The sequence below is a fragment of the Cyprinus carpio genome, chromosome B18 (genome assembly GCF_018340385.1).
Source record: "Cyprinus carpio isolate SPL01 chromosome B18, ASM1834038v1, whole genome shotgun sequence".
Classification (NCBI taxonomy): domain Eukaryota; kingdom Metazoa; phylum Chordata; class Actinopteri; order Cypriniformes; family Cyprinidae; genus Cyprinus; species Cyprinus carpio.
The window spans coordinates 24,841,574-24,853,562 of NC_056614.1; the positions used below are offsets into that span (position 1 = coordinate 24,841,574).

Here is an 11,989-nt window from a genome sequence, read left to right on the forward strand (position 1 = left end):
GGTCACATGACTCTCTCTGCTGGCTCTCACTGAGCATGCTCAGTTCACTGTGTTGTCAGGCAAAAAAGAAGACAGCACTGGAACAGACGAGATCTGCAGTAGATAAACACACAGACACACAGAGAGAGAGCCGGAGAGGGAGCGTTAGTATGGACGAGTAATTCTGCCGTAGTGGATGGTTTGGGCCGTGTTTCTGTATGCATCGTGCTGTTGATCCGCTGTGTGTCGTGTCGGAGGAGAAGCATCCGTCTGAAGGTGAGCTGGATGTGGGGGAGGGGTGTCGTGGATGCTGGCCGTCTTGTGTTTTTGGGATGCATCGGTATGTGGCGGCTCCAGCGGGGCATTATGGGTGTTTGAGGACACACAGGGGACTCGAGCAGATGGATGCTGTCGAATGTGATGATTAGACTGATATATCGGCGGTAAATCATTCAGTGCATCTGACTGCATGATTAATAGAGGTGTATTTCCATCCAAAATCTCCCGAGAGCCACATATGTGTTAGGGAACATGTTATATAAAATTGATCATATTCACAAAGACGTGTATTATACAGTAATATAAAAACATAGACGCTGGTGTAGTGAGAAACTGACTCTTTATAGAAACAAAATGGCTGTTTTTTGAAGAAAAGCATGAAAAGAGGAAAGCTGATGGATTTCATAGATGTTTTACACCTTATCTAAGTTTGAAATTAGTTATTATTCATAGCCAAAGAAACTGGAATAGAATAGTGGATTTGCATCTTGATATTTAATGACAACTAAACAGATTTTCACCCTAAAAAAAAAAAAAAATTCATTCTGTATTGTGTCCTGATGTTTTCATTTTGAATTGTATTTGCAAGCACTTTTATTTATATATTATAAAAGAATTAAAAATATTCATAAAATAATTACAACAGATGTAGGAAAATAAAAGTAACTATGAAAGCGAAGAATAAACAAAATCATTATTTTTAATTGTAGAATCTCATTATTGTAATACAGTATTTTAAGTAAAAACATAAAAATAATTTCAGTGTGAATGCAAAAACATAATATCACAATGCAAACAAAAGTAAATAAGATTTAGAAGAAAAGAAGAAATAAAAATGTTACAAAGAAACTGCAAGTTACACATTGAATTAAACATGAAAATTTGAAGTAGAAAGAGTAAAGTAGTATTTCCTTGTAAAACATACTCTAATAATGTTTATTTACAATTTAGAATTTCTTTATTTATCATAATTTGTCATCCGTAGATTCTCATTATTGTAATGTATTGAAGTAAAAATCAATTAAAAAAAAATTTCACAATGCAAAAAAAAAAAAAAAAAAAAAAAAAAAAATCACAATGCTCCCAAAAGCGATATTTTAATGCAGAATAAATATTGTTTTATTTTAATCTTTTGAATGTAGGGAGAAATAAAAGCCGTGCATGTTCTTGGCAGGTTTTGTGACGTCCGTGTGGTGTGTTTTGTCAGGATTTATCAGATATGACTTGTACAGGACTACTTGGTAAATTGCTTCCATAATTTTGTGCCCACACACACACACACACACACACACACACACACACACACACACACACACACACACACACACACACACACACACACACACACAGAAGGTGTTGTTGCTAGGATACACAGTGGTGAGATGGAGGAGAGAGAACAGAACGTTATTGTAAACGGCTGCGCTGAGGTGAAACCAGACACAGAAAGACGCCTCTGTTTCTGTAGGTCTACAGGACTGGATGCCTGCCATCTGCACGCTCACAGATATGACACACAAATATGACACTGAAATGTCAGTGATGTTTGACCGTGCAAAGGTCACGACGTGAGATTGATGCTGAAGAGTTCTGGGAGGTTTGTTGTGCATTGCTGTGCAGTTGCTAGGGTGTTCTGAATGGTTGCTAGGGTTATTTCTAAGAAGGTTTGCTATTGTCTAAAGTAAAAAGAGTCTCTCTTTACGTCTTCTGTGCATTGTAAGAATCCAGTGTTGCTTTTGAGTTTTATTTGTAATTTTCATTATTTTTAATGGTAATTCTCATTAGGTTCCTAATACAGTTTTTTTATGTATTTATAAAACACACACACACACACACACACACACACACACACACACACACACACACACATATATATTAAATTGCTAGTAAATTTCACAATTAATTACAAAGAAATGGCAAGTTACATATTGAATTAAATTAGATTTTGAAGTAGGACTAAAATAGTATTTTCTTGTAAAACATATTCCTAATCTTTGTTTTATTTACAACTTTAAAACAAGTTTTTAAAGTCATTTACTATAACCTTTCTTGCTTCAATGTTCACATGTGTCATATACGATGATTTTTCACCTGTTTCGTCATCCAGCAGGTGAAAATATTAAATTTATTAGCGGCAGTGATGCTTGCAAACAGCTTTTTTCCATTATTACAAATCTTATATAATCTTTATGATTGCAGATATTGCAGTGATTTATTTTATTGTCTCTCTTGAGATACAGAAATCTGCAGGTGCACAATAATTTGTCATTTCTCTCTGGTAACTGGTTGTTGAGTTAAATGGAGAGCTCTCTCTCTGTGGTTCTGATAAATGATTTGTCTAATAATCTGTTTATTTGTCCACAGAAAGCAAAGAGCTCATCTTACTGAAGACGTCTCCCATCATCCCAGAGTGCCTGTTGTTTTGCGGTTTGAGCTGAAATGGATCAGAAAAGCTTCATCCTGTCAGAGACGCGTCTGTGAACACCGGAGCCAATGGTGAGCTCACACTTCATTACACACACACACACACACATCAGACACGGGCTGCGTTCACCTGCCGCTCTCTGAACACAAACACTGCTGACGAAGAATAAACTCAGACACATGAGCTGTTAATGAATTATGAGATTGTGACCAAAAAAAAAAAATGTATCAGCTGTTTTTCTTTCTAGAACCCCAATGCAACCCTAATTTATTTCATTAAATTATTTAAAACTCATATTTTTAAATTTGTTTATAAGTTTAATCAATTTCGTTTATTTCTGTGTATTTTGAATGTACAGTATAATTATTTAGATTTTCTTCTATTGATGTACTTGAATTTATTTTTTTATTTATTTATCTCTTTTTGAGATTTAGATGCATTTAGGTTGAAGTACTAAAATTACTGAAACTAAATAAAATAGTTATATAAAAATAATAATATTAAAAACCAAAAAAAAAAAAAAAAGCACATAAATTAAAATTCAAATGAAAACTTAAAACTTAAATCAAATAAAAAACTAAAATAAAATACAAATAAAAGCTTAAATAAATACATACTATAAATGCTACTAAAATAGCACTGTGTGTGTTTTATTCAGGATATTAAAGGCCAGTGCTGGACGGATGAAGAATCGGATGGAGAGAATGAACCGGAGCAGTTCCTGTACGGGATTCAGGTAAAACATTTCTTTCATTAGATTAGTACATTTGTTTTTGTTTTAAAGATATATGACAGGTTTAATCTACCTTTAGACATTTTGTAAGTTATTTTAATGTTAGTGATGTTGCCTGTATTAAAATACTGTTAAAACTTTTTCATCAAATAGTGTATTTATTGCTTTTATTTTCATTTGTATACTTTCTCTTCATGTAAGAAATATTTCCTTTTGGGTTTAAATCTCAATTGAATGACGGTGTAGAAACAAACCACTGGTTATTTGCACCTGAAGTCATAAAAGTGAAGTAGATGAGCCATTTGTGACCTGGACCACAAAACTAATCATAAGGCTCATTTTGTTGAAATTGAGGTTTATACATCATCTGAATAAATAATAAATAATCTTTCCATTGATGTATGGTTTGTTAGGAGGACAATATTTGTCTGAGATACAACTATTTGAAAATCTGGAATCTGAGGGAGCAAAAAAATCTAAATATTGAGAAAATCATCTTTAAAGTTGTTCAAATGAAGTTCTTAGCAATGCATACTACTAATCAAAAATTAAGTTTTGATATATTTACGGTAGGAGATTTACAAAATATCTTCATGGAACATGATCTTTACTTAATATCCTAATGATTTCTGGTATAAAAGAAAAATTTATAGTTTTGACCCATACAATGTATTGTTGTCTATTGCTACAAATATACCTGACTGCTTCTGTGCTGCAGGGAAACATGTAATAATGTGTAATATCGCTGTCCACCTGTAGGGGAGCTGTGCAGCTGACCTGTACCGTCACCCACAGCTGGACGCTGACATCGAGGCTGTAAAAGACATTTACACGGACAGCGCTGTGTCCGTCAGGTGAGAACGAGCCTTGCTCCACTTTAGGATTCAGATCCGTGCATTCACACCCGATTCACACCTGATTCACTTTCATTCTTCCCGCAGAGAGTACGGCACCATCGATGATGTGGACATCGACCTGCAGATCAACATCAGCTTCCTGGATGTGAGACCACACACTTCCTATACAAGCGTCGTCGCTTCATGAACAGATGTTGAAATGGGAATAAAGTGATCTGTGTGTTTGCAGGAGGAGGTGGCGACCGCATGGAAGGTGATCCGAACCGAGCCCATCGTCCTACGCCTTCGTTTCTCTCTCTCACAGTACCTGGATGGACCAGGTGAGGAACGTCTGTGCCTGTGTGTTTGCAGGCCTTTTATTTACTTTACACTGCTTTCATTGTATTTGTTCCTGCAGAACCGTCTGTGGACGTGTTCCAGCCGTCCAATAAAGAAAGCTTCAGTCTGGGCCTTCAACTGAAGAAGTAAGTCAACATACTGCCAATCAAATTAAATTCAAAGAAAAGAAAAAGAAACTCATTTTATGGTTTCTTATGGAGTCATTCTAAATGATTTATTCAGCAAGTCTGCGTTTAATTGATTAAAAGTGACAGTAAAGTCAAATAAATAATTATTTTTTCAAATGAATGCTGCAAAAAAAAGCTCATCTTACTTAGTATTTTTGTCTCGTTTCTAGTCAAAATATCTAAAAATTCTTAAATTAAGATGCATTTACTAGATAAGCAAAATGATATAAGACAATTTGTCTTGTTTCCAGAGGTAAAAAACTAAATTAACTGCATTTTGCTTAAAATAATTAAAATTATCTGCCCGTGGGGGTGAGTAAAATTAAAATACTCTTGTTTTAAGAATATTTTAATTACCCCACTGGCAGATAATTTTATTTGTTTTAAGAAAAATGCACATAATTGTATTTTATTCAATTTTTTTTGCCTGGAAACAAGACAAAGTATCTTATGTTATTTTGCTTATCTAGTAAATGCATCTTAATTAAATAATGTTTTGACATTATAAGCCTTTTTTTTTGCAGTGTTTGAACTTTTGGTTCATCTGTGAATCCTGAAAAATAAAATGTATCACGGTTTTCCACATAAATATTGTGCAGCACAACTATTTTCAACATTGATAATAATCAGAAATGTTTCTTGAGCAGCAAATCATCATATTAGAATGATTTCTGAAGATCATGTGACACTGAAGACTGGAGTAATGATGCTGAAAATACAGCTGCACATCACAGAAATAAATTACACTTTAACAGATATTCACATAGAAAACAGCTATTTAATATCATAATATTATTTAACATTTTTACAGCATTTTTGATTAAATAAATGCAGTCTTGGTGAGCAGAAGTATTTAAAAAATCTTACCGACCGCAACCTTTTCAGCGGTAGTGTGTATTATGTGTATTTTAGCACAGCTGGAACACTGGATTGGCCAATCAGCATCTAGAACTGAAACAATAATATTCAAAAAGATTCTCGTTCACTGCAGTTTTATTATGAGTCACAATCTGTTTGATTGATTGAAGAGAAACTGTCAAAATAAAGCTGCAGCTTGTTTTGTGTCTCTAGGATCCTCAGTACGTTCACGTCGCAGCAGTGGAAGCACCTCAGTAATGAGTTCCTCAAAGCCCAGCAGGAGAAGCGGCACAGCTGGTTCAAAGCCGGAGGAACCATCAAGAAATTTCGTGCAGGACTGAGCATCTTCTCCCCGATTCCCAAGTACGTCCTTATCGTTTGATATGAAAACACACGCCATACACACAGACAATCTGCTCAACAGTGATCGGCTGGAAGTGTTTTCACATTCATTTTCTCAACATTACAAGCAAAAAAAAAAGTGATAAAATTTAAACAACAAGGGTACACGATTGCTACAGCATCCCATATTATAGTTAGGCTCCATAAATCCACTGCAGGATTTATTATATTGTCATATATAGCTTCAGGATTATGGGTAGTGTAGTTCCTCACCTGGAATTCTGCAATTAAACAGGATTTGTTTTGAAATGATGTATTGTCAGATGTATACGCATTTATATTTACATTTACTTTCATGCATTTGGCAAACACTTTTATGCATAGTGTACACTTGCATTCAAGCTGTATATATTGTTTCGATTCATGCATTCACTGGGAATTGAAACCAATGCGTTGCTGCTAATGCTGTTTGAGCTGCAGGAGGGCTGTCACTGTCATATACTGTTAGGTCTGCAATCAAAGGTTTAGTTAAAAAAAAAAAAAATATAAATATATTTTGAAATATAACATAACATACTAAACCATACTATATAACAGTTTTGTTTTGTATATTTATCATTTTATATTATTTTATATTATATTATTATAAGTGAGTATCTGCAATGGTCTCAGAAAAATTAATCTAAATTAAAGGGAAAACAAGATTATTTTTCTGATTAATTTTTTGTCTTGTTTAAAGCTAAAAACTCATTTAATTTTGATGCATTTTTCACAAAACAAGACAATATATTTAATTATCTTGCTTCTCAAGTAAATAAAAGATCAAGGAAACAAGTCAGAAAAAGAAATTATGTCTTGTTTTGTAAAAAAAAATAAAAAATAAAAAATAAAGTGAGTTTAAGCTTAAAACAAGACAAGATATCTGTCAGTAGGGTCAGAAAAATAAACTAAATTTAATGGGAAAACAAGTTTATTTTTCTGACACCATTAAAATGTATTTTTTCATGTTTTAAGCAAAAACCCATTTTATTTTGATGCATTTTTAAGATAACAAGACTTGATCTTTTATTTACTTGAGAAGCAAGATAATAAAGATATCAAGTCAACAAGCTGTTTTGTTAAAAATGTATGAAAATGAAGTGAGTTTAAGCTTAAAACAAGAACAAATATATGCCGATGGGGTCAGTAAAATAAAGTGAATTCAATGGGAAAACTAGTTTGTTTTTCTGACGCCACTGACAGTTATTTTTTCAAGTTTTAAGCAAAGATACATTTTTTACAAAATAAGAGTAGTCTCATATATCATTTTGCTACTGATTAATTAAAAATGGTTAGATGTTTGTACTGGGAAACGAGACAAAAATACTTAAGTAGGAAGTCATTTTGCAGTGCAAGTTCTGCTTTCTACTAGTCGGCAAGCATAATTAAGATAATTCCAGCGTGAACTCATCCGCTGGCTGTGGCCTCCATCTTGGCTCCAGGTCTCCCAGTTTCCCCCTGATCCAGGACACAGTGTTGAAAGGCAAACTGAACGTGCCCGAGCTCAGAGTCACCCGGCTCATGAACCGCTCCATCTCCTGTACCATGAAGAACCCCAAGGGGGAGCTGTTTAGCTATCCTCCGAACAGCCAGGTCAGCATCCCGTCTTCCCCGACTGCACGCTTTCCTTTCCAAACACTCTCTCCTCGCTTCTCCATCCCCGTGACCCCTCACTAGGGCCTCCAGATAAAACATGGATGCACAGTCCCTCATCCCAGCCCTCAGCCTCTTTGCCCTCCGACACCCCCCTCGCCTAACACGGCTGGCTGGCACCTTTCCCATAATGCTTTGTCTCCGTTAACCCATCAGACTGTGGCTGTCCCGGCGGGCAGGGCCCCTGCGCAGATTACCACCCGCCAGCTGATTGAGTTGTTTTTCTCATCCCAGGCGGGCGGACACTGCAAGAACATCCCCACGCTGGAGTACGGCTTCCTCGTGCAGGTACCGTCACACCACAGCCTCAGCGACACACACGACTTCATCCTTTCCCATGATGCCCAGTGTGCATCCCAACATCACATCCGTGCATGTCGAGGGCAGCGTCTTAGTGAGGCTAAATACAGACCGTAAATCTCATAAAGGTCATAATGATGATGACGCTGAGGATTAAAGCACCTGCTAAAAATGTACAGCTTTATAAAAGAAAAAAAAATGAATGCACACCTAAAAATCTAAAACCTTTATTTGATAAAGCTTTATTTTGAATTTTAAAAATAAAATAAAATTACGTTAAATAACAAATGAAATGAAATTTAAAATTGAAATTGAAATTGAAAATTAAATTAAATTAAATTAAATTAAATTAAATTAAATTAAATTAAATTAAATTAAATGAGACAAAATTAATTAATGAAGCCTTATTAAATTAAGTTAAATTAAATTAGAAAAAAAACAATTAATGAAGAATAATTAAATTAAATAAACTGATATAATGCACACCTAAAAATTTAAAACCTTTATTTGAAAAAGCTTTATTTTGAATTTTAAAAATAAAATAAAATTACATTAAATAACAAATTAAATTAAATTTAAAATTAAATTAAATTAAACGAGAAAAAAATAATTAATGAAGCCTTATTAAATTAAATTAAATTAGAAAAAAAAAAAACAATTAATGAAGAATAATTAAATTAAATAAACTGATATAATGCACACCTACAAATTTAAAACCTTTATTTGAAAAAGCTTTATTTTGAGTTTTAAAAATAAAATAAAATTACATTAAATAACAATTGAAATGAAAATTATTAAATTAAATGAGAAAAATGAATTAATGAAGCCTTATTAAATTAAATTAAATAAAAAAACTGATATAATGCACACCTAAGGTGATAATAGAACAAACTTAAATATGCATTAATGACACAGAAGATTAAATTACATTAAAATTACATTAAATAACAAACTTAACATTAAAATTATTAAATTGAATTAAATAATACATTAAATAACAAATTAAATTAAATTAAATAAGAAATGACACACAGGATTAAAGCACCTTCCAAAAATGTACAGCTTTATTTTGATGTTTAAAAATTATTAAATTAAATTAAATTAAATTAAATTAAATTAAATTAAATTAAATTAAATTAAATTAAATTAAATTAAATTAAATTTAAGATTAAATTTGCTTAAAACTGCAGTTATTAATTCAAAAGGAACTTGGCGGAGTGATGTGCAACTGTAATGTAGTAAATGAACCTGTGTTTATTTCATAACCGTGCTGTTATTACAGTAATAAGGTTTAAGAGGCCATGCAGTAGAGTGAAGAATAGCCACAGCTGAAAGATGTTTCAGTAATATTCACAATATGGCATTATATAACACAAACCTTATTGCTTATCAGCACAGCTAAATTTAGGACACATTTACATTCATTTAAAAGTGATTTTGTGAAACGTGATGTACATAGTAGCTGTTTTACATCATTTCTGCTTGGGGTTAGTAAGATTTTTTTTTAAAGAGATTAAGGATGCATTAAATTGATCAAAAGTGACAGTAAAAACATTTATAATTTTATAAAAGATATATGAAATGCTGATTATATTATATAAATATAAATGATGTTCTTTTAAACTTTCTATTCATCTGTGAATCCTGAAAAATCTCCTCAAAAATATTGTGCAGCACAACTGTGTTCAACATTGATAATAATCAGAAATGTTTCTTGAGCAGCAAATCATCGTATTAGAATGATTTCTGAAGATCATGTGACACTGAAGACTGGAGTAATGATGCTGAAAATACAGCTGCGCATCACAGAAATAAATTACAGTTTAACAGAGATTCACACAGAAAACAGCTGTTTTAAATTGCAATAATATTTAACATTTTTTCTGTATTTTTCATCAAATAAATGCAGCCTTTGTTTGCAGAAGACACTATTAAAAAATCTTACCGACCCCAAACTTGCGATAGTGTGTATTGTGTGTATTTTGAGCACAACTGGAACACTGGATTGACCAATCAGCATCTAGAATTGGAGCGATAATTAATCAACTCCTTTGTTGCACGTGTCAACTAATTCAACAATGCTGCCGTATAAAAATGTCAGCATCCTAATGCAGTTTCCAGTCTGTTTCTCACTCATCATCATCATCATCGTATTACACAACAGCTTCATGATTCGCTCCACTTCCTCCGTGATTGCGCTGCGATTCTCTCTGATCTTGCTGTGACAGAGGATCCCATCAGCTCATTACCGTCTCTGTCTTTCCTCCGTTAGATAATGAAATACTCTGAGCAGCGGATCCCCACTCTGAACGAATACTGCGTGGTGTGTGACGAGCAGCACGTCTTCCAGAACGGCTCCATGCTGAAGGTGAGCGTCAGCTTTTACTCACGGCTGAAGCTGGGTTCTGTGCTCTGATTGGTCGGTTTCTTCCCGCCAGCCCGCGGTTTGCACGAGAGAGCTGTGTGTGTTTTCCTTCTACACGCTGGGAGTGATGTCCGGAGCGGCTGAGGAGGTGGCCACCGGCGCTGAGGTGCGTCACCTGCTCCATTCACTCGTCTCGTGTGCTGCGGTTTAGTGTTTGTAGAGTACAGGTGTTTGTAGTGAATTTGAAAAATAAAATAAATTGCATTAAAAAAAACTAATGAAATGAAATTTAAAAATTATAAAAATTCAACAAACTTAAATATGCATTAATGTCACGGAGGTTTACAGCACCTACCAAATATGTACAGCTGTATTTTGAATTTGAAAAAAAAAAAAAAAATTACATTACATTAAATAAAAAAATGAAATGAAATGAAATGAAAAATTATTATATTAGAAAAAGAAAAAAAAAACAGAATTAATGCACACCTAAAGTGATAAAATACTACAAAATTAAATATGCAATGAAACTAAATTAAATTGAAAAATAATTAAATTAAATTAGTCACAAGCTCCATTCCTTCGTCTTGTGTGCTGAGGTTTAGAGTTTGTAGAGTATTTGTGTTTGTAGTGAATCTGAAAAATTACATTAAATAACAAATTAAATTAAATTAAATTTAAAATGATTAAATTAGAAAAAAACAGAATTAATGCCCACCTAAAGTGATCAAATACTACAAAATTCAATATGCAATTAAATTAAATTATATTGAAAGAATTATAAAATTAAATTAGTCACAAGCTCTGTTCATTCGTTTTGTGTGCTGAGGTTTAGTGTTTGTAGAGTATTTGTGTTTGTAGTGAATTTGAAAAATGAAATGAAATTACATTAACATGAAATGAAATTTTAAATTATTAAATTTAAAAAAAAAAAAACAGAATTAATGCACACCTAAGGTGATAAAATACTACAAAATTAAATATGCATTAATGCCACAGAGGATTACAGCACCTACCAAAAATGTACAGCTTTATTTTGAATTTGAAAAATAAAACACAATAAAATAAAATTCCATTAGATAACAAATTAAATTAAATTGAAAAAAATATTAAATTAAATCAAATTAGCCACAAGTTCCATTCATTCATCTTGTGTGCTGAGGTTTAGTGTTTGTAGACTGTGTGTTTGTAGTGAATTTGAAAAATAAAATTAAATAACAAATTAAATAACACTAAAAATTAAATTAAATTATTAAAAAAATTAATGCACACCTAAGGTGATAAAATACTACAAAATTAAATATGCATTAATTTCACAGAGGATTACAGCACCTACCAAAACTGTACAGCTTTATTTTGAATTTGAAAATAAAATAAAATTACATTAAATAACAAATTAAATTAAATAAAATGTAAAAAATTATCAAATTTAATGAAATTAAAATTAGTCTTCATTCGTCTTGTGTGCTGAGGTTTAGTGTTGTGTGATGTTTCTCTTCAGGTGGTGGACCTGCTGGTGGCCATGTGTCGCGCTGCTCTCGAGTCGCCCCGCAAAAGCATCATCTTTGAGCCGTATCCATCTGTGGTCGACCCCAATGACCCCAAGACGCTCGCCTTCAACCCAAAGGTGACCGTCTCTACTTGCACTCATATGAA

The 11,989-nt window shown here is 32.9% G+C and overlaps 1 protein-coding gene across 4 annotated transcripts in view; it reads left to right on the forward strand.

Annotated features, from left to right (window-relative positions):
- Positions 1–21: 21 nt before the first annotated feature.
- Positions 22–11,989, forward strand: part of LOC109074857 (protein mono-ADP-ribosyltransferase PARP6) — a 21,773-nt gene continuing 9,805 nt past the window's right edge. For 2 of the 4 annotated variants that reach the window (XR_006157152.1, XM_042744545.1), the window contains exons 1-13: positions 23–255; positions 2,620–2,751; positions 3,339–3,416; positions 4,173–4,267; positions 4,355–4,415; positions 4,500–4,590; positions 4,668–4,734; positions 5,848–5,997; positions 7,458–7,608; positions 7,825–7,956; positions 10,241–10,336; positions 10,407–10,499; positions 11,835–11,960. Coding sequence is in view for 3 of the 4 variants with exons in the window: in XM_042744545.1 (XP_042600479.1) it covers positions 2,749–2,751; positions 3,339–3,416; positions 4,173–4,267; positions 4,355–4,415; positions 4,500–4,590; positions 4,668–4,734; positions 5,848–5,997; positions 7,458–7,608; positions 7,825–7,956; positions 10,241–10,336; positions 10,407–10,499; positions 11,835–11,960 (1,143 nt within the window). In the remaining variant the exon portion in view is untranslated. Of the gene's footprint in view, positions 256–2,619; positions 2,752–3,338; positions 3,417–4,172; positions 4,268–4,354; positions 4,416–4,499; positions 4,591–4,667; positions 4,735–5,847; positions 5,998–7,457; positions 7,609–7,824; positions 7,957–10,240; positions 10,337–10,406; positions 10,500–11,834; positions 11,961–11,989 lie in introns of all 4 variants that reach the window. The other 2 variants (XM_042744546.1, XM_042744547.1) reach the window with 2 other exon arrangements.